Genomic DNA, 22,356 nt, shown 5'->3' on the forward strand with positions numbered 1-22,356 from the left:
GGCCGGACGGGGGCTCAGTCTGCGCTAGCATTGGCGGAGCAGGGGACTGGGGAGGGGGGGCAGGAAGCGGGGGGGAGCGGAGCTGCGGGGGGGGGTGTATAAATAGGGAAGGGGGGACGTGCATCCTCGGCTGGGTGAGGGGGGGGGAGCTCGGGACAAAGAAAGTGGAAAGTTTGCAGCGCTGGGCGGTCCGGGCCAGGGATTCGGGTGCGCACGTGCAGGGCCGGGGGCGCCGGGGGCCCCCCAAGCCGAGCTCGTCGTTTCTTTTTTTTTTCTGCAAGCGGAGGGGGGGTGTTGTTGGTATCGCCCCCTCCTTCTCCTCCCCCCAGGGGTGAAAGTGCAAGAGGAAGTGCAGCCGCTGCCATCTTTCCTCCGCTCCGAACACACGGAGCCCAGGGCCGCAGCGCCGCCGCTCCGCCGCCGCCTTCGCTTGGCCCGGGAAAGGGCCCGCCCTGCCGCTGCCGCCGCCCGCCCGCTCCAGCCTTCGCTACCGACTCCGCCCGCCAAGCTCCGGGACCCGGCCCGCGCTGCCGCCCCGGTGCGCGCCCCGCCGCCGCCTTAGCCTTAGCCTTTTGTTTCCTCCGCTCCGGCGCCCCCGCCCCGGCTCGCGCTTTGCAGGGGACGCAGCGCGCGCCCCCAGCGGGCCCGGGTAAAACCGCGGCGCGCGCGCCTGCGCGACAAACCCCTCCTCCTCTTCCCTGCGCGCGCGCGCGCGCGCGCGCGCGCGCCCCCTTGGCTGCGCGCCGGCGCCGCCTGGCGGGCGGGAGGGGAGGTGGCAGGCGCGTTTGCGGGAGGGGCGCACCTCTGTGCTCGCGTACCCCCCAGAGGTAGACCGAGAAGGGGAGGCGGGCGGGCAGAGAGGAGAGAGGAGTGCACGATCCAGCAGGGGTGGGGGCAGCTATGTGGGAGGTGGTGTGCCCTGCCGTCTAGACAGTCCGATCCGGGCAGGGGGTGTGTGCGCTCCGCGCACCTGCGAGACTACAGAGCCCCGGGCCGGCACGTGTGGGGAGTGTAGACACGTTCGTTGCACCCCGCTTCTTGCTGCCTAGGGGAAGGGAGTGGGGCTGGCAAGTGACGCGGCCCGGTTTGTGGGGAGGGGGCGGCGGCCATGGAGCGAGTGAACGACGCTTCCTGCGGCCCGTCGGGCTGCTACACCTACCAGGTGAGCAGACACAGCACGGAGATGCTGCACAACCTGAACCAGCAGCGCAAAAACGGCGGGCGCTTCTGCGACGTGCTCCTGCGGGTGGGCGACGAGAGCTTCCCAGCGCACCGCGCGGTGCTGGCTGCCTGCAGCGAGTACTTTGAGTCGGTGTTCAGCGCCCAGTTGGGCGACGGCGGAGCTGCGGACGGGGGTCCCGCTGACGTGGGGGGCGCAGCGGCGGCCCCGGGCGGCGGGACTGGGGGCAGCCGGGAGCTGGAGATGCACACCATCAGCTCCAAGGTGTTCGGGGACATCCTGGACTTCGCCTACACTTCCCGCATTGTGGTTCGCCTGGAGAGCTTCCCCGAGCTTATGACGGCCGCCAAGTTTCTGCTGATGAGGTCGGTCATTGAGATCTGCCAGGAAGTCATCAAACAGTCCAATGTGCAGATCCTGGTGCCCCCTGCCCGGGCTGACATCATGCTGTTTCGTCCCCCTGGGACCTCGGACTTGGGTTTCCCTTTGGACATGACCAATGGGGCAGCCTTGGCAGCCAACAGCAATGGCATCGCAGGCAGCATGCAGCCTGAGGAGGAGGCAGCTCGGGCGGCTGGTGCAGCCATTGCGAGCCAAGCCTCCCTGCCTGTGTTACCTGGGGTGGACCGCTTGCCCATGGTGGCCGGACCCCTGTCCCCCCAACTGCTGACTTCCCCATTCCCCAATGTGGCATCCAGTGCCCCTCCCCTGACTGGCAAGCGAGGCCGGGGCCGCCCAAGGAAGGCCAACCTGCTGGACTCAATGTTCGGGTCCCCAGGGGGCCTGAGGGAGGCAGGCATCCTTCCGTGTGGCCTGTGTGGGAAGGTGTTCACTGATGCCAACCGGCTCCGGCAGCACGAGGCCCAGCATGGTGTCACCAGCCTCCAGCTGGGCTACATCGACCTTCCTCCTCCGAGGCTGGGTGAGAATGGGCTACCCATCTCTGAGGACCCCGACGGCCCCCGAAAGAGGAGCCGGACCAGGAAGCAGGTGGCCTGCGAGATCTGCGGCAAGATCTTTCGTGACGTGTACCATCTCAATCGGCACAAGCTGTCCCACTCGGGGGAGAAGCCCTATTCCTGCCCCGTGTGTGGGCTGCGGTTCAAGAGGAAAGATCGCATGTCCTACCATGTGCGGTCCCACGATGGGTCCGTGGGCAAGCCCTACATCTGCCAGAGCTGTGGGAAAGGCTTCTCCAGGTGAGGAATGGTGCCCATCCCCCATGACTTGTCCTATTCCTAACTCATGGTATAGCTCCTCTCCAAGAGCTGGGGGTGTGAGACTTGCAGGGGGCTCACTTGACCTTGCAGGGCCATGTCAGGTTTGGGGAGAGTGTTTTAACGGCCCTGATTTTGAGATGATGTGGGCAAGAACTGCTTTCTCTTCCCTCAGGGAAGTTCTCTGGCACTAGGCGTGCCCTACCATCTCTCTTCCTTGGGGCCTGTGGGAAGGGGCCGGATTCCTCAGGCCGCAGCCACCGGGCCTCACCATTCTTCTCCCTGGGCTCCCTTTGTGTTTCCGGCACCAGACGAGGGGCCCCCTCTGGGGGCGGGAGGCCAGGCTCCTCCAGCGACTTTCCCCGCTTGAATGGCCGCCGGGGGAGGGACTGAAACAAGTGCATCTGGGACTCCTTACGCTCCCATGCCTCCATGTCCCCCCGCACAGCACTGGCAATCCTGGGTCAGTAGACTCCGGCCTTGCCTCTCACAGCCCCGGGATCACGGGGCACAGAGCTGGGCACCCAGAGTCTCTTCTGAACAGCGAAGCCTTTGATCTGCTCTGACCTGGTGGCTCCAGAGCCCACCTGAACCCACAGATCCCCTTTATGTTCACTGGACAGAGAGGAAGGAGGGCAGGATGTCATTTTAGATTGACTTTTTAGTGAGCCTGATAAGGAACTGAAGACTTGTCTGCAAGCAGAGGGTTGTTTTTCCTCTTAAGAGAATATTCAGAATAAAAGGCTCGTTTTAACTTGCCTGGGTACTGAGGGCCTTGTGTGTATGAACGTAGGGATGGAGAACTCCCTCAGAGGGGCCCCAAGCAGGAACCAGTCTTACCGGTCAGGCAGCCCCTGCCCACCTGCTCTGTCGGGCATCTGGTTTACCAGCCCAGCTGGGGGCTTAAGGCTTCATCCCTTGGCCTCTGGGGACTGAATTCCATCCGGGTGGCATTCATTGGCTGCTGTGGTGGGAGAGGCTGGGGGAGGGGAGTGCTGAGTTTCTAAGGGGCTTTAGTCTGGACAATGAATCACACATACCCCCTCCCGGAAAGGCTGCAGCAAGGCAGCCCAGTCTCATTCTAAAGCCCCCTCCTTGGGTCCTAGAAATCATTGAGTTTCTGGTGGGGGGAGGCGGGTAGGCAAGGTCAGAGACAAATGCTCACTCCCCTTCCCCCTCTAGAGAAATCCAGGGCAGAGAGGCCTGGGCCTCAAGAGCCAGAGCTGGGTGGTGACTTTTCTTTGTCATGCTGGGGTGGGGTGAGGGAGTCCTCTCCAGCCTTGTCAGGGCAGGGGTCTGACCAAGTTTGTAGCCCCCTCTCTTAAGGTCTTGTTTTAAAGTCTCTTTTGGTTCTCTTTTCTAGGCCTGATCACTTGAACGGACATATCAAGCAGGTGCACACTTCTGAGCGGCCTCACAAGTGTCAGGTAGGGGCTGGGCCGGGGCAGAGATGGGCTGAAAGAGAATGCCGCTGTCCTCACAGCTACGGCCGTGAGCCAGCTGCTGTGCGTGCTGGGCTGGCTGACTGACCACCGCTGTGCACACCTCCCCCTCTGTCCCCCCACCGTCTGTCTGCTCTTCTCCTTTGTTCTCCCCCAGCCCCCTCCCTCCCACCGCTGATGTCCCCTCCTTCCTGGTCGCTGGGTCCTGGTTCCCAACCCGTCTCTGTCTTTGCTCTGTTGCTTGGCTTTCCTCTCCTGGTGTTTGCCAGCTCCTTGGATGGTGGGCCACATTGGACAAGTGTCGTCCTGGGGGCACTGGCACCCCACTGGGTCCGGCTTCCGGTTCCCAGCAGTTTGCAGGGGCCACCGTGGGGTGGGAATGGCTTCTTAAGGGCTCCTGGTGGTCCAGCCAACAACTCTTCCCCTTGTATGCCCAGCAGCCTGACCTGAGTTGGAGCTCCTTCTGGGTCCCCTCAGCTCAGAGCACCAGGCCGCAGGGGTGGGGGTGAAGGAGGCAGGGAGTGGTGCGATCACTGGCACCTACTTAACCCATCCTGAGCCACGTGTGCACACAGCCAAGGGCTTCTGAGAACTGGAAAGCGAGGTGGTTTCCTGTCCTTGAGAGCTCTTTGTGTAGCAGTAGGTAGGGGAGGCTGGGCAAGATTCTCACCCTTGGTTTGTCTGCTTGAACAATATCTGGGGGCTCTGTGATGCCCAGAAAATTGAGCTTCCTCTCCTGGCCACTGAGCATTCCTGTGTGGGTGGAAAACACACTTCTATCTTCTCCTTGGTCGTACCCCCTTTCCTGGGCCAAGTTCCTACCATCTGAGTGGGAAACAGAGTTGTGGGGTGTTTACTGCAACGTCTGATGGGGTGACCTGCTTCTCTTTATCCTGTTGGTGGCAAGGAGGAGGGTCTGGGGAGACCGATAATAGGGAGGGATGGACGGATGTGCTGTAGGTGGGGCAGAGAGCCCCCAGGGGCCAGGTGCGGTGGTGTTCCCAGACGGCCAGGAGACCAGGGGTGGGCCTGCTGGGATGCGCCTGTGCCTCGCTGCCTCCTCTCCCTCTGTCTCTCATCACGGAGCACATTCTGACTCTCCCAGGTAGTGTGCTGAGCAGCCCAGCAGAGTAGGAGGAGCCCAGAGGGCAGTGGGGGCATGCCCGGTGGCCTGGGGGGGTAACCTGCACTCTCTGCCCTTTTTCCAGGTGTGGGTTGGGAGCAGCAGCGGCCTGCCGCCCCTGGAATCTCTTCCTAGCGACCTGCCATCATGGGACTTTGCCCAGCCTGCTTTGTGGAGGTCGTCCCATTCGGTTCCTGACACCGCCTTTTCCCTTTCTCTAAAAAAATCCTTCCCAGCCCTTGAAAACCTGGGCCCAGCACCCTCCAGCAACGCTCTCTTCTGCCCAGCCCCGCCGGGCTATCTGAGGCAGGGTTGGACTGCCCCAGAGGGCAGCCGGGCCTTTACCCAGTGGCCTGTGGGCTAGCCGGGGCCTCCCGAGAGGGTTTTCTGTGGAGGGGAACGGCAGTGGCAGTGGTCTGAGCCCCCTGCTTTTGGGAGAGGCCAGCAGAGTGGTCCCTGCCCACCATGCCCAGCTCCTCCCTGGGTGACTTGGACTCTTTCCCAGCTCAAGGACCCCAAATAGGGGTAGCAAAGGGCTCCTTCCTGGGTCCTCCCCATGGTCTCCACGTTTCTTTCTGGGCTCTCTTGCCTTGTTTTCCCTCTTTAGCAGATGGTACCCCTGGGTGTCTGACCTTGCCTGGAGGTTGATGCTTTCCTAGGAACTAAGCCACTGGCTTACATGCTTCCCCTCCCCTGGCATCACCTCCCCTAAGGGGTTTCTAGAATGGGGCCTGGCCACCCCTCCCCCCACCCTGGGAGTGAACCCTCTTCCAGAGGAGAGGAGACTCTGGTGCAACTCCAACTGGGCCAACCGTGCTGCCCTCGTCCTTCCCGCTCACACAGGTCCGCTTTCATTTCTGGCTTGTGAATTAGACGTTTGTGGTTTTGAGGTTTATTAGCAGGTCTGCTCAGGAACTAGATTAACCAGTAGCTTTACATTGGGTCATCCCAATATATGGCTTTGGGTGCTGATAAAGCAGATGTAGACCTCCGTCGGATCCCAGTGGTGTGCCCTTCAGTCCCCGTGGGCTCTGCGGGGATAATAGGAGTGATGATAAAAGTTTTCATTCTAACGTTTGAGGCTTTGTGTGTTTTGTCCTTGGTCTGTGTCATAACACTGACATCACTGTCCCTTGGTTTATGAGCCTGCTCCTGCTCTGCCCCTCCGACACACACTCTCACAAGCCTGCTGGCCCTGCCTCCAGCCCCACAGCCAGAACTCCCCTAACAGTGACCTGGCAGGTGCAGGTGAAGACATGCTGCCTCTCCGGCTCTGAGCTGGCTGGCCAGGTGTGCCTGGGCTTTGTTAAACAGCAGGGGCATCTGTTTTGCATGGTGTGTCTGCTGAAAGTATCAGAGGTGAAGAGACAGCTCTCTGGGAGTTGGTTCCTTTAGCCCCTGGCAGAGCTGGGCATGGGCCATACCTCTCGGTCCCTCCTGATGCCACAGAGGAGACAGTAGGGGCCAGTTACAGAGACGGGTGCCACAGCTTGAGGGGAAAGGCCCTCCGAACGTGGGCGCATGGGGGCTCAGGCTTGGCAGTGACACGCAAGTCTCCTTGGGGTTTGGCCTCAGTGTGCTTAAATGGCCCAGATGTCCCAATGCTTCTCGATCTGTGAGTGCTGTGGGCTGGGACATTGACCTCAGATGGAGTTCAGCCTGAAGCCGAGAGGCTAGAACAGCTCAGACCTCTCCCATTGCTCCCAGTGGCCCCACTTCTTGGGGGCTGGTTGGGGGGTTTGGGCTGGAGGGATAACTCATTAGGAATTGAAGTGGGAATAAGGGAGCTAACACCCTTGAGAAGAAGGGGTCCAGCAAGGCCCATGGTGCTAAGCCCACATGCATTGCCCTCAGGCTTTTCCAAGGCTATGGAAAAGACTACTTAAGATACCCCCTGAGGCTGCCAGGCTCAAAGGTCACCAAGAGTAGGTGTGCACCGGTGCCCCTGGTACCAATGAGGCCCCATTCCTGAGCTGTTCAACCCTTGGGAAGAAAAGCATTCGGAAGTCTGGGACGGGGAGAAACTGGCAGGGAGGGAAGGGAGCCTGGCTGGGGCTCAGTGTTGAGTGGTGATGAACCTCTCTGGGGGCTGGGCCAGGACCTGGCAGGTGTGCCTCCAGCAATAGCAGGCTGCCTGTGTGCAGGGCTGGGGGTGAGGCGGCCGTTCCCAGCACCACCGGCGATCAATTGGGGTGCTGATCTTGTCAGGGTCCCTCTGCCTTCTTCCTGCCTCCAGGACAGGAAGTGTTTTTCTCTTGAGTGGCCCCAGCATGGAGGTTCCGGGCACCCCCTTCTTTGAGATCCATCTCTCTCCTCAGCCTTTCTCTCCTTTCTCTCCTGGGTTAAGTGACCAGGCCTTTTATGTTTGGTGTTGTCTGAACTTCTGGCAGGCCTAGACTCGGACTTGGGCGCTTTCACAGTTCCTCCAGAAGGCCTTGGGTACTCCAGCCACAAAGGGTCAATCCTGGCACAGAGAAGCGAACCACCATTTCAGCTTGGCTTTGTAACACAGTGATAGTTTTTGTTGCGTTTGTGTTTCGTTTTGTTTTGTTTTCCCAGCAGCAGATTTACATTCCTAAATATGTTTGCTCAGACTAAAGTTTGCTTTCATTCCTTGAGAGATAATCAATGGAGGACAGGGTGGGAGAACTCAGCCTGGTCTGCAGCTTTAATTTTGCTTAGCTAATCCCCCAAATGGATAATCCACCTGTGGATAATTGAAGTCTGGCTGTCCATTATCTTTCGTTAGCAAAGTATGACAGGCAGTGCTTTAAGGGACACATCCCAAAAGAAAGTTGGCAAGAGAAACAAGGCATCTCTTTCACATCCCTCTAGTGGCACCCTCTCCCAGGGGCCACAGAAGGTGGGATCCTGAATGTGTGCTTTCAGCTGCATTTTCTTAACACCTGGTCCATGGTTGGCTCCTTTGAGTTCTGCGGTGTAGACCACACTGCCTCTCGCCATTGTGGCGGTGGTCCTCAAGTTGCTGTCCGGCCAAGCCGGCTCTCGTCCCCAGATAAATCGACAGGTGCACCCCTATCTCCCGCAGGTGTTCACGGCACCCCTTACTCTGGTTTACAGTCTGGTGGGGCTGGGGAAAGATTCAGTTTTCCACCCACTGTGGCCTACGATTGGGTCACAAGGTCCCTGCTGGGGGGCCCACCTGTGGCCATGAGACCAAGCACCCATGGTGCTTTCTGAGTCACCTAAGTGCTCAAGTTTCCCTGCACAGAACCTGTCACCTCTATCAGGACAGCCCTGGCTACCAAGTACACTGATAAAAACTATCCACACCTTTTACCAGAAGCTACCTCTGCTGAGGCTGGAGGTGGTAAGAACACACGCTCAGGGGCTGTTTCTCAGTCCAGCTGCCCCGAGTCCTCTCAGGACCTCTGTCTGCCCGGCTGTAAATCGGGGAGGAGGGGAATACCCCAGGGTGGCCAGGAGGATCGGTAGGGCACTGGCCCGGCAGTGGCAGGGTGTTGCTTTCTCTAGTAGCTGAGCCCTGTGCTTTGTGCAAATTACTCTCTAAACTTAGTTCCCTCATTTGTCAGATGAATAAACTCAATATATAAAACATGAAAGCAGTACACTTGACCCTTGAACAACACGGAGGTTAGGGGCGTCGACCCTCCGAGCAGTCAAAAATACACATATAACTTAGTGTCGGCCCTCTGTGTATGTGATTCTTCCACATCCGCAGTTCCACATCTGCGGGTTCAGCAAACTGTAGATGGTGTACCACCTATCGTAGTATTTACTCTTGAAAAAGATTCGCATATAAGTGAACTCGTTCAGTTCAAACCCTGGAAAACTGTTCAAGGGTCAACTGTATTTTGTTAGCATAAATTGTTCTATTCAAATGCGTAACATTTATTCAAAAGATAACGACTAAGAAGAGCTCAGCTGGTCCTGATGCAGACATTTGGGGTTGGGGTAGCAACCACGGTGTCTTCTACCTCCACAGCATCGAATGCATTTGTTTCTTGCTCTGATTGTACAGTAAAGCAATAGATAGACGTTGTACATGGTGACAGTGTTCAGATGCTTACCTTAAGGTCTCAGGATCTCAGGATCTGTTTCTGTTCAGTGGAGCCGCAGGAACAGCCCCATTCTAGCCAGTTAACGGGGTGGCGGGTCTTCAGTGGGTTAACGTTTGGTCTGTGATGCAATTAAAGGTGAATGTTGCTTTCTCTTGTGGCTCTAAAATGGTAAACACAGGTACAGAGAAAAGAAATGAGTCAACCTTGACTAGAACTCCTGAGACATGTCCGTGGATCCAAAATAGTGAAGGTCACCAGATTCAACTCTCCTGAGGGCTTTCCCGACATTCCATGACCTCCAAGGCTGGGCAGCCATGCAGGCCTGGGCTGGGGGAGAGGTGTTGGGGGTAGACCCAGGGCTGAGACCGAGTCAGGGGACCCAGGGCTGCCTTCCCAGGGTGTGGTACTGACTGCAGCTCCTGGCCGGTGGGGTGAGAGCACGGCCTGCATCGAGGGCCACCATGAGGATGCACTGCATGCGACGAAGGCCTCTGAAGGTGAAGTCTGGGGCCTGCCTGGCACAGTGGGGGGCACTGGTCAGGGCAGGGTGGTACCATCCTTGTTGGCACCAGCACTGGGGTTCCACAGATGCCCCCGGAGCCTCCGGCCCTCACTCTCTGCTAATTTTCACATTCGCAAAATTGACACTGTCACTTTATGGGCTGCTTTCTCAATACAAATGCACACGGATATTATGAAGAGTAATCTCTGTGTTCTGTCCTGCCTTTCCTTTCCATTTCCCTGTGGCCACGATTTTAATGTCGCTTTTGAATAAAGTGAGTAAATTGGATTCTTTGTATAAAGCAACCAGGGGAAACCCAGGGTGGAGAAGGTGAAGACTGTTCCGTTTATATGCCAATAGCTCTTCTGTAAATTCACTTACAGCCATTGCAACAAACATCAGTTCTTAAATGTTTAAGAATGAAAAGCCCCTAGCTCTTTTGTTTTGCAGAACTCAGCCTGCCATGTAATGTGCATGTTGGGAGCCAGTGGGAACCAGTCATCCTAGCTCAGGGGTCCTGTGGGGAAGACCATGGGGAGTAGGAGCGGCTTACTTGGCATCTGGGGAGGAAGCCTGGCCGCGTTCTGAAGTTCTCTTTATACAGCGAGTCCCTGTGTTGGCCGGAAATGGCTTTGTGCCACAGTGTGCTCAGTAGGGAGTCGGGTGTGGACGCCAGCTTTTACCTCACCCCGTTTTCCTTTCTGCCCTCAGACCTGCAATGCTTCTTTTGCCACCCGAGACCGTCTGCGCTCCCACCTGGCCTGTCACGAAGACAAGGTGCCCTGCCAGGTATGCGGGAAGTACTTGAGGGCAGCGTACATGGCAGACCACCTGAAGAAGCACAGCGAGGGGCCCAGCAACTTCTGCAGTATCTGTAACCGAGGTAATCTCCCTGCTACTTCCTTATGTCCAGGGGATGGGCCTGAGCCCATGTGGGAGGCCAGGGGGTGTCTGACCACCCTGCCTCAGGCTCCACTCTGCACGGCCAGCCCTCCCTCCCTTCCCACTGAGCGATAAACACCTTATCCCCCAGCCAGCTGTTTGTCACCCTTTCCTTTCCAAGAAACCTGGGGTGCTTGGAACAGGAGTTGCCAGGAGCTCAGCAAGTGAGAACAGCAGAGAGTGTTGTTCCCAGGCTTGGGCCCATGACACACCTGCTGCCCAGGGGGCAGGATGGATGCGCTGAACTACTGAGGTTGGTGGGAGTCATTAGGCCCCAAGAGGTGGGAGAATGAGGGGTCCTGCTCAAGAGCTTTGCTGGCTGATCCACTGGCACGTGAAAGTCAGCAGCCAGGTAAGGACGTCGAGTCTGGAGATGGACAAGGGCCGAAACTTTCTAGCACAAATGGTCGGAAGAGCCCAGGCCCAGGTAGATTGTGGCCTTGACGAGAGCGGAAAGTGGCAGGTGCTCTGAGCAGGGTAGCATGCTTGCGGCTGAGCTTGGCCTAGGTGGCATCTGTGGCCCTGGTGTTGTGTTGGATGAAGTCTGGCCTGTCCCTGAGCTTCTGCCAGGGCTCGTTGGCTGCTAGAAGGGCTGAGGTTCATGTTTGGCAAGCAGCGTCAGTGGAGGAGGCCGCGCCTTATCTGCTGAAGGAGTTGGGGCAGCTGTCTGGTGAGCGTGAGGATGCTTCTGCATGGTGCGCTTGCTTTGGCCAGGTGGGGATGCGGCTGGAGAGTCCTATCTCCTGGGACACTCTTGTCACAACACTTCTGGAAGTCTTGAGTGTGGCTTAGTGGATTGAGCACTAAGCCAGGAGGCAGGGGACCCAGGGTTTAGCTGGCCCCTCCCACCTCACCCTCCTGTGTGACCTTGAACTTTCCCTTCCCCTCTCGAAGGCTCAGTCTCTTCACCTCTAAACGGGGTTGAGAACATCCCCCTTGCCCACCTCACAGGGTTGCTGTGAGGATCCCAGGAGACAAGGTAGGTGAAAGTTCTCTGAACCCTGCAAGCAGCAGCACACTTGGGAGGCCCTCCTTACACTTTGTAACTGTCAGGAAAGACACAGCTTGCTGACACTCTGATTTGGACCAGGTGCAACCCTCCTGCAGTCCTTGGCTGGAAACTTTGCGTCCTGTGCTATCTCCACATGCCCTGAGGTTGCTGGTGGAGGGAGCCTGCTGAGTGGCTGGGTGTTCTCTTGGTGCCCTGAGCTGGGTTCCTCCCGGGTACTGCACACCTGGGGTTTGCCTTGAAGGCCATTCGATGTCAACGTTTGTACCACCAGGAAACCTGCTGTGGAAGCAGGGAGGTGGTCAGAAAAGCTGCTTAAGCATCTGTCCTATTTTCTGATATGTCAATAGAGCCCTTTCTGGCAGGAGCTTCCTCCGGGGAGCTAGCAGTGGGGCTGTGTGTGGAAAGAGCTATCAGGCTGTGGCTGCCCAGCTCTAGGAAGAGATGGTTCCTTGTCTTGCTTCATCCCGTGGCTTCCTGACCGCGCCCCCAACTAACTCGAGACCTGCTGCGACGGTGCTGTCAGCGGGCGTACTGTCGGGGTTTCAGGGTTGAAGTTCTCAGCCTGAGAGTTGGGGTCAGAGACCAGAGGTGGTAAACCAGTTAGGGCGGAGGAGGACGCCAATGAGGAAACAGAGATAAAGCCTGGATTACAAAGTGGCAGGGAGCTGAGTGGGGGACCCAGGGCCACAGCCCCTGTGGGCCCCGCTCAGGAGGAAAGAAAAGCTGCGAGCAGCCGGGAATAGCAGGGAAAGTCGACCCAGTTAGGAGACAGCTGACGTGGCAAAGCCCACAACTATTGTACGTCAGGATTTGTTTTCCCTGGGCTGGTAAAGAGAACTTGGGCAGCAGCCACAGGCCACGTGGCCAGGGTGGGGGTGCCTGGAGAGTAGAACCAGAGCCCACCTTTCCTCAGAAAAGCCAACGCTAGATCTGGGTCGTAAGCAAAACAGCTTTGGGGGAATTCCCTGGCATCCCAGTGGTTAGGACTCTGCGCTCTTGCTGCCTAGGGCCTGGGTTCAGTCCCTGCTCAGGGAAATAGGATCCCACAATCCGCGTGGCATGGCCAAAAAAAAAAAAAACCCAAAAGCTAAAACAGAAAAACCCAGCTTTGGGTCCCAGAGTTGGAGCAGGAAGTCCCATTCCTCCAAGAAGACAGAAGAGGGCTCTAGTCTAAACCACCCTGGATCCTCAGAAGGAAGAGAAAACAATTTTGGTCTTCATCAGAAGAGAAGGAGCAGGATTCTACCTCTGGACTCATTTCTTCGGCAGAAATGGGAAAAGACGCCTCCCTTCCCCTCCAAAAAAGAAGAGGAAGGGGAAGGCAGTTTTTCCAGGGAGAGGATAGGCCGCCAAAGACACTGAGACACTGGAATCAGAATGCAGGGAGCTCTGGGCTGTCCTTTCAAGGCTGTGACTACAGGAGGAGCTGCAGGAATAAATGGATGTTCTCTCTACAAGGGTTCAAGCAAAGGCTAACGTTCAGCCAGCCAGTTAGCGGGTGAGGCAGGATCAGATGAATTTCCAGGTGCCCTGAGATCCTCCAGTCCCAGCAATTCTTAAGCAATCAGCTTAACCACCCATCCATCTGCCTACTTTCAGCCATACAAACAACTCTTGCCTATGAAGAACGGGAGAGAGGAGATGCAGCCGGTGGTCCAGCCCCACACTGGAGACAGATGACCTTGTCTTTGTCCTGGAGACATATCAGGACGTAGACCATCCCATCTGCAGAGAAGATAACTTGTAGTGGGAGGAGTATGATGGCTACAAAAGCCTGTTTCCCACGTTCAAGTTGAGGAAATCAGTTGAGTTGAACAGTGGGAAGGACCTGGTAGATTGCCACGATTTCCCTTCTTTTTAAGTTTCTGTAGCAGGGTCTTTGTGTAGATGTGTATGTACTGGTGTGAGGGAGGGAGCGGGAAAGCGTATTGGAAATCTGTCTTTGACCGAGACAACACTTGCACTCAAATATCTGCTTAAAGGGTAGAGAAAGCCTTCTCTCCAGCCAGAGGCAAGCGCCAGTGGTAGACGCAGACAGCCTGCCGTCCCCTGGACTGAGCTGACCCAAGCCTACTTGGTGCCCCACCTCCAGCACGGCTCAGTTGGGCACAGCCCCACCAAGGTGTGGACAAGAAGAAAGCCGTCCCTGACCCCTGCACAGATGTGGAAGGTGCCAAGGAGGGTTTGCTTCCAGAGTGCGAATTACAGCACACCAGGCAAGAAAATGCAATGGAGGAGCAGTAGCCTCGTGGTAGCATATTCTCCGATTCTGGAGCGTGAGAGAGGGTGGCCCGTCGGTGGTGGTGGAGTCACGTGTGTGCTCAGTGTCCCCATCACTCTGATGCTTGTAGAAAGCTTCCTCTTTGGTTCTTGGTTAGTCAGTCAGTGGTGAACAGGCAGGTGAGTTTAGAATTCCGGCCAAATGTGTCTGGCTTCAGAGATACGTTCACAGAAACTCGGCTTCTGTTTTACCCCAAAACTTGGCTGCTGAGCTGCTCTGTGTTTAAATTCTGGGCTTTAGGTGGCAACTGTGGATCCACGCCTACCACCCGCCATGTGGTTTTGCTATAGATAGTAAGTAGTCTGCAGCTGGGGCAGCGTCAAGGGGACCCTGCCACGTGGTCCCCAGACCATTTTTCGGGAGAACACAGTGAGTTTTCATTGAGCATCTGCTGTGTTCCCCAGCACAGCTCTTCCCACAAGGAGTAAACATGATAGTTCCTGGTGCTCCTTCCCTCCTTTCCCATCCCTCTTGATTGCAGTGGCCCTGCCCTGATGCACCGTGGAGAGAGCTTCAAACCACTTCAGAGGGCCCCGCAAGGGATTAAAAAACAAAGAAAAAAATTCCCTTCTAAAGTGGTATCATCTCATCAGTTGGAAAGTCCTGATATTTCTGTTGGTTGCCAGGGCTGCAGCGCCATCCATGGGGCAGGGCTGAGATCCTCTGTCCTGTGAGTCTCATCTGCTCCTTCCTGACCACAGCCTCCCTCCGAGGAGTGTTTATATGGGACCCTTGTAAGTCAGTCTGTCCCCTGCTTGGCCCCAGGCAGACCACTCGGTCACAGAGCGGGACATCGTGCTCTACCAGGCAGGGCAGGACAGCAGCATCTGGTCCAGGAGGGTCTTCTTTGTCAGGAAAGGAAGGAAGATTCACCCAGCCCCCCATTTCCCTCCAGAACCACCAGCTGCTACCATCGGGGGGATGTTTGTTGAATAAGATTCCCACAGGTCAGCCTGTCTACCAGCAGCTTTCATTCTAATCCACCAACATGGCAGAGAAATACAGGAATGTAAATGGTGATAATGGAGCCTACTGCAAAAGTTGAAGGGATGTTTCTAGGGCCAGGACCAAGACACAGAGACCATTAGAGAGTCTGCCCAGTGGTGAAGGACCACATGGTGGCACGTGGTCCTGGGGTTAGAGTCCAGGCTCTGCCATTTAGCAGCTGTACATGTGGCTGCAAAGCACAGAGCGATGCATGCGGTGCGCTGGGCCTGCACACCTCTGTCACTCCCTGAAGGTGACCTTTATTGTAGTTCCAGTAGCATTTGAAAACCGAGGCCAATTCAGACTTTTTTCAAACAAGTCTTGTGCAGACATTACACAGCACTCTCCAGCCTCTGGCCCATTAGTAGTGGATCCCACTGCTACCCCATGACTGTAATTTAACGAGGGAATGAAAGTACCCGAGGATGTGTCAGCTGCATCTGGAGTGGACTAAAGGGACACCATCTAGGCATAGCGCCCCAAGTGGGCCTTCTGCCGAAAAGTTTTGGTTCCTGCCGAAGGCACTTTTGGATCCTTGACTGAGGGAGGATTTGATGTCCCAGCTCCTTCCTGCGGAAACCCAAGTGGAAATCCTTTGACTGGCCCACCTGGTTCCATGTCTTCCCAGCCCGAGGCATCTCGAGGCTCAAACTGACTGGAGCATCTGAGTGGGTCTGGAGCAGATCCCAGAAGGTTGGATTGCCCCTCCCCCAAAATAAAGACAAGGATTGTGCCTATTTCTTCTTCCTTAAGTGAACCTGTTGGATCCTCCAAAACTGAACCAAGAAGACCACTGTGAATAAGAGATGACTGCACACCCCCTTTAACATAACTTCCTATTTTCATTGTTCTTCAAAAGGTCTAAACAGTTACTAAACCCAGTTATTCTGAAGGTGAGAAAGTTTGCAAAATAGAGCATGTCTTAACAGGTAGAAGAAGGGGGACTCCTGGAGGCATTTCTTTGAAATTTCATCTTGCCTCCGTCTGGCTTCTTGCGCAGATGGTTTGCCTTCACACGTGTTCAGCCGTGTTCTGCCGGCTGGAGTCCCGTGGCTGCCCTGGAGCCCCATGTACTTTCCCGACAGCATTTCTAGCCGTGGTCCCTGCAGCTGGTCTGGGACTGTGGACCATCCGTTCAGACCACTTGTTACTGAGGTGCAAAGCGAGCCGAGGTAGTTGGCCTCTGGCCCTGGCCAGAGTGGGATCTCAGGCCATCCCTCCAGGCAGCCTCCACAGCCTTGCAGAGCGGGCTCTGCAGAGAAGCCAACTCAAGGACAGTGCCACCCTCCCTCCTGAGCCAGGTGGCTCCTGTGGTTGCAGCGCCTTTGAGCCAAGGAGGGGCCCCTTCTAGGAGTGCTAGCCAGTGCGGCCAGAGGAGAGGCGTGGGGGAAGCAGAGAGGTGTCTGTGTGCCGGCTGCGGGATCTCATCTCCTTTTGTCTTGTTTAGGTTTCTCCTCTGCCTCCTACTTAAAGGTCCATGTTAAAACCCACCACGGTGTTCCCCTTCCCCAGGTCTCCAGGCACCAGGAGCCCATCCCGAATGGGGGAGCAGCGTTCCACTGCGCCAGGACCTATGGCAACAAAGGCAAGCGACCCCTTGCTCTGCACTTTGCTTCTCTGCGCAGGCTGTGTTGTGGGGGCGCTGGGCCGGGCGTGGGGAGGCGTGAAGGCTGCCGGCTTGCTGGCCGCCTCAAGGAGGCTCGAGATCTGAGTGGCAGTGGCCTCCAGGACAAAAGTCACAGTGGGGAATCTCACTCCAGGGCGGTGAGTGAGGCTTTAGGGCCCTGCCGAGATCCAGCCCCCGCCTCCTCTTCCCCAGCACCCTCCTCGCTCCTGGCCAGCCCCCACGTCCAGAGCCCTGCAGGGACGCCCCGGGCCCAGGGCAGGAAGAGGAGCCCTGCATGATGAGCCTCTGGGCCTGTCCATTGCCTGTGGCCCTTTAAGGATGGCGTGGAGCTGTGGCTGAATGCTTTCTTCTCCTTTGACCCTGTGGGCAGAGGGAGCCAAGGTCTGGCTTCCCCCTCGGTAGGGGTGGTTGGTTGCTGTGACCAGACCTTTCCGGAGAGCCTCTGGCCGCGTTTGTGAGATGCATGGTGCCGACTCCGAGTTGGTTTGCGTAGAGCTCCCTAGGCCCCACCTCCACTTGTTGATTCGGGTTGTTCTGTGGTTTTTCAAGTCGTCGTTGCCTTGGGGATGACGCCAGGGGCTTGGCAGATGGCAGAGATGGCATGCTCCACGCTCCCATCACAGACTTCCCTTCCCGGCATGGCGCTCTGAACCCAGGCAGGAAGGAGCTCATTGTGGAGGCTTCACGTGTGGGCCGGGCAAGGCAGATCAGTGAGGGCTGTCTCGAGGACCACCTTGTTCTGGGCCCTGCGTAGGGACAGCTGGCCGATTGAGTTGTTTAGTTCCTTCTAAGCTGTGTGCTTTGGCAACTTGGCCTGGAAGGCTTCTGGCAGGCAGAGGCAGTGAGGGCAGGGCTTGTGTTTGCAGCGTTGGGAAAAGGACTGGCTTTGACTCAGCCGTCGATAGGGTCTGCCTGGGTTGAGGAGCCCACGGCTCTGGTTCTGGCTTGCTAGGGTGCAGCCAGTCTGGTGCAGAGGTGAGGCCACTGACGTACCTGCTCAGCATCATCACAACAGCTGTTTTACCCTCAGAGGCACCCAAGAGAGCACCTAGGAGCTGGGGGTCTTGGGTTGTCCTGGGTGGAGACAGAGGAGGTCCCCTCTCCATACCCTTCCTTGAAGCAGGCCGAGATGGTGGTGAGCAGTACACGTGCGCCTGCATGAAGAGTCCGCGGCGAGGGAGGCTGGCAGCCCCAGGCCCTGCTGTCTCACCCCTGTAGGCACACCAGGCTCCCTGACTGACCAGCTGAACCTCTGTGGGTTCTGCTGGGCGGTGGCTGGCCATCGGCTGCCCTCCACGAGCCTGTGAGCTGGCCCCTGGCGACCCCTCCGAGGGGGCATCCCCATAGCCTGGCCTCACCGCTCCTCTGTGTTCTGTTTCCTCCTAGAAGGCCAGAAATGCTCACATCAGGATCCGATTGAGAGCTCCGACTCTTACGGTGACCTCTCGGATGCCAGCGACCTGAAGACGCCCGAGAAACAGAGCACCAATGGATCCTTCTCCTGTGACATGGCGGTCCCCAAAAACAAAATGGAGTCTGACGGGGAGAAGAAGTACCCCTGCCCCGAGTGCGGGAGCTTCTTCCGCTCCAAGTCCTACTTGAACAAACACATCCAGAAGGTGCATGTCCGGGCCCTCGGGGGCCCTCTGGGGGACCTGGGCCCTGCCCTTGGCTCGCCTTTCTCTCCCCAGCAGAACATGTCTCTCCTTGAGTCCTTTGGGTTTCAGATTGTTCAGTCGGCGTTTGCATCATCTCTGGTAGATCCTGAGGTCGACCAGCAGCCCATGGGGCCTGAGGGCAAGTGAGGCAGATGCTGTGTCCCCGCAGAAACGGCCACCGGGGACCACTGAGAAATGCTGTGAATGCGGAGGGAAGTGGTGTCTTTGGGTTCTGTAGCTGAGAGATTTTTATTCGTTTTTAACTCCCCCTCCAGCCCTGTCACCCACCCCTAACCCCCAATGGTCTTTAGAAATAGATTCTCATCTGATACTCGGCAGAAATATCTGTGAGACCCGGTATGGGATGAGGGCAGAAAACACTACACAGGCCTCCAAGGCAACACCAGGGCTGGTTTCTCTAACAGGCGGAAGCTGGAGCTCCTGGTGCTCAGGCTTAGTGACCCCAATTCCACACCTGCACCTGACAGCATTCTGGGACCTCGGTGATTTTGGTCTCCTGCCCGTTCTCTAATCCCTCATTCCCCCTTCTCATCTCCCTCAAAAGATACCACAGTAGGGTCTCCGCCCACTTACACAATGCTGATGCCCAACTGTTTTTAAGGAAGCTGGAAGCCTACAGCATCCCGTGGACCATGGGGTGAGTGTCCTCTGAGAGCCCCCTGAGCTTGACCTTTGACCCGGAGGGCCCCAGACCTTTCTGAGCCCTGCTTGAAGGCTAGCATTTTGCCACTAGGACAAGCTTAGCAATCGAGGACACTCCTACCCCAAATTTCAGTTCTTAGGTGATTTTAACCATTCAACTTGCTGTTGGGTTTTAATTCTCTAATTATTATTATTATTGTTATTATTTTTTAGGACCAGTTGTAGTGAATTGCTACTGAAAGCTATCCCAGGTGATACAGAGCTCTTTGTAAACCGCAGTCACACGTTAGGGTTTAGGATTAAACTTTGTTTAGATGTACCATAATTAACTTGGCTAGTTGATTGTTTGGAGTCTATGGAAGAAATAGTTTTATGCAAAATTTTAAAAATGCCAGTCTGGTCAGGGAGGGAGGGGGTTTCAGTGCTGTTGGAAGGCAGGAGAGCTGGCAGGTGGGGACATCATACACCTCGGTTGTATCACACGTGAGCAAGCCAAGGTTGACCCTGTGATGTGAGTTGATCTGATCAGACTGTATTAAAAATGTTAGTACGTTACTCTGCCTGCTCCCCTGAGTCTGGTTTTTTTCTCTGGGACCCAGAGGGTGGGCAGTCTGTGCCCCTGCACCTGGGTGGGGTGGGATCCCAGGAGACCTCTCTTCCTCTTCACTGCACCAGTCCCACTGGGATTGACAGGTGGGTGCTTCCCCTGCAGACTCAGCTGCCACCATCCACCCACCCGCTCTCTCCTGGTCTTCACTGCTCTGTGCCCCAGACCCTGGGGTACAGTGGTGCATGGGACACCCTTGTGGAGCTTAAAGGGAGAGAGGGAACCAGTAAGGAGATTTAACCACAGAGTTCAGATAGGGAGACATCCAAGGAGAGAAACGGGCAAGGGAGGGATAGTGATGGCGGGAGAGCAGGTAGGTGGTCCAGGCTGGTGAGAGGTGGGGGTGGGACTCTGGAGGGAGACCTGGAGCCAGAGAGGACCAGAGAAGCTAGGACCTAAGGGGGGATGTGGGCAGGGAGAAAACTCTCAGGGCGGCTCTAAGAAGCTCAGCAACTTGAGTCCCCCCTAACCCTGTGCTACCCAGAGGTTAAGTAAAAGGCTGCTGTACCCTTAGTGTGAATGTATGAGGAGAAAGGGAAAGAGAACAGCAAACAGACAAGAAGTGAGCACAATGGAGAACTAATGGGAGCAAGAGTCAGAGCACGAGGGCACAGGCAGACTGTTGGCAGCCTGGGTGTCGAGGGAAATCCCGAACTAACAGAAATAGCATTTAAGCTCCAAACAGGTAGAAAAGAAAAGAGTGACAAAGGGGAGAAAAATAAACAGACTGGGAGGAGCAAACAAAGCACAAAATGATTTAGACCCACATTAATACTAGTAATAACATTGTTCTGGCTTAAAGGCAAAGACTGAGCTGGATGTCTTTTTTTTAATTGAAATATAGTTGACATACATTATGTCAGTTTCAGGTGTACTGCATAATTTGAGCTTTGCCTACATTAAGAAACCATCACCAGGGCTTCCCTGGTGGTACAGTGGTTAAGAATCCGCCTGCCAATGCAGGGGACGTGGGTTCGAGCCCTGGTCCAGGAAGATCCCACATGCCATGGAGCAACTAAGCCCATGCACCACAACTACTGAGCCTGCATTCTAGAACCCGCAAGCCACAACTGCTGAGCCCACGCACCACAGCTACTGAAGCCCATGCGCCTACAGCCCGTGCTCCGCAACAAGAGAAGCCACCACAATAAGAAGCCCGTACACCGCAACGAAGAGCAGCCCCCACTCACTGCAACTAGAGAAATCCGTGTGCAGCAACGAAGACCCAACACAGCCAAAAATAAATAAATAAATAAAAATTTTAAAAATCTTAAAAAAAAAAAACCAACTATCACTAGCATAAGTCTAATAACCACCTGTCCCCATAAAAAGTTACCACATTACTGACCATATTTCTTGAGCTGTATATTACATCCCTGTGGCTTGTTTTATAACTGGAGGTTTCTACCTCTTAATCCCCTTCAGCTATTTTGCCCCCGCCTTCCACACTTCCCCCAGCTGGATTTTTTTTTCTTTTAAACCCTAAGCATCTACATGAAATCTTGGGTAAGTTGCTGGGCTCTGTGGAGCATGCAGGATGGAGGCTTTGGGCCCTTTGGGGTGAGTGTCAGAGGAAAGGGCAGGCCCAGAAGGCTGAGGCCCCGTGGACGGGCAGCCTTGTGACCACCACAGAATCTGCCAGCTGGGGACACCCAGCGGGCATTAAAGCAGACAACCAGGCCTTGAACCAAGGTCTTCACTGGAGACTTCTCGGTCCTGCCCCCACAAAAGCACCGGTCACGTCTGTGGACAGGCAGGCGCCTATCCACAGTATCTGTCACCTGGCAGGAGTGGGACGACAGAGCAAGCACTACTCACTGAGGCCTGGGCAGCAAGCAGAGGCCCCTGGCCCCTTGCCTGGCATCTCCTCAGGCTCCTCAGGCTGTGGCGAGAAAAGCTGTGCAGAACGTGGTGCATAATGGCGGGGCGGCTCCTCTTGTCCTGGTCAAAGGTGAAGGCCCTAAGTTCTGGCTGTCCAGCCCTACCATCTGCCCACCCCCAACCCTGGGCGAACTTCTGAGCCTCGGTTTCCTCACCAGGAAAACAGGCTGTGAAGACTAAGGAGGCCTGAGCTAAGCTCTGTGCCTAATTCTCAGCACAGCCTGTGAGGTGGGTTCCATTACTCCCCCTCCTGCAGATGAGCAAATAGGCTGAGAGGTGGAAGCATCCCTGCCCTGCCCCCACCCTCACCCTACCCCAGCCCTACCCCACCCGGCTCCCACCCCCATCTACCAGTTTGAATCCTGGTAGAGCCAGGATTCAAACTCAGGTCTGTCCTCTGACTCCAGAACCTCTGTTCCCAAGCTCCAGTAACAGTGTCTCTATACACAAGAAAATGCCCACTACTGTGGCTGGCACAGAGCAGGCTCTCTACTTTCCTAGTGCCCCAGGACAGGGGCCAGCACAGGGCAGCAGAAAAAAGCCACAGAGGAAGTCAGGGTCAGTGCCAGAGGGAGTGCCCAGAGAGCTGAGTGAGTGAACACACTCTTCATCCTGAGACTGACCCTCTGGGCTCCAGAGCCACCCTAGGCCCCCACTGAATGAAGGTGTTCCTGGCACCACCAGCAGCCTGGTCGACTTGCTCTGGGCAGACCTGTCACACCAGGAAGCCTGTCCAGCCACTGCCCCATGGCCTGGGCCAAGGCAGGAGCACTGGCCTCACCTCCCCAGGGCAGTGATTATCCACAGGGAGGCCCCATGGCACCAAGGGACCCCGGCACATATGGTTACAAAGAAACATGACCGCTGACAGCCCGGAGTGGGCGGGGCCTGTGAGCCTGTGGCCAGTCTCAAGAGGTGCTTCTGAGATACTTTTACAGCTGTGGCAACTCTCCAAGCCTTGGCCTCCCCTCTGTGAAGTGGGGACGACCACACAGACTTGCAAGGTTGTAACAAGGCTGAATCACACACATCCGGTGCATCCTCTGGACGTGCGTGAGAGAACCCCGGCCCCTTCCCTGGCCCCCTGTTTCTAGTCTCTGCCTTTCTCTCTCCAGAGCCTTGTGGGGGTCCCCAAAACAAACTCTCCACAGCAGCTTGCCTCCTCTGGATTTCCCTGCTCCAATCCCACAC

The 22,356-nt window shown here is 56.3% G+C and overlaps 1 protein-coding gene and 1 long non-coding RNA gene across 6 annotated transcripts; one reads left to right on the forward strand and one right to left on the reverse strand.

Moving 5' to 3' along the window:
* Window positions 1–165: 165 nt before the first annotated feature.
* Window positions 166–19,232, forward strand: PATZ1 (POZ/BTB and AT hook containing zinc finger 1). Of its 5 annotated transcripts, none has more exons than XM_032654413.1 (5): window positions 166–2,379; window positions 3,761–3,824; window positions 10,219–10,390; window positions 16,177–16,314; window positions 17,743–19,232. In XM_032654413.1, exons 1-5 carry the CDS (start codon window positions 1,109–1,111, stop codon window positions 18,159–18,161), a joined length of 2,064 nt encoding a protein of 687 aa, XP_032510304.1. In that variant the 5' UTR covers window positions 166–1,108; the 3' UTR covers window positions 18,162–19,232. The 5 variants fall into 5 exon arrangements, with proteins under 5 accessions (XP_032510304.1, XP_032510305.1, XP_032510309.1 ...); XM_032654414.1 differs by having other exon boundaries at window positions 17,746–19,232; XM_032654416.1 differs by having other exon boundaries at window positions 167–2,379; window positions 16,242–16,314.
* On the reverse strand, window positions 5,839–10,212 carry LOC116765148. The gene is made up of 2 exons (XR_004353155.1): window positions 9,015–10,212; window positions 5,839–5,993 (listed from the first exon to the last, which is right to left on the reverse strand). It is a non-coding gene; the product is annotated as an uncharacterized LOC116765148 (long non-coding RNA).
* Window positions 19,233–22,356: the final 3,124 nt, after the last annotated feature.

Source organism: Phocoena sinus, chromosome 14 (genome assembly GCF_008692025.1).
Source record: "Phocoena sinus isolate mPhoSin1 chromosome 14, mPhoSin1.pri, whole genome shotgun sequence".
NCBI classification, from domain to species: domain Eukaryota; kingdom Metazoa; phylum Chordata; class Mammalia; order Artiodactyla; family Phocoenidae; genus Phocoena; species Phocoena sinus.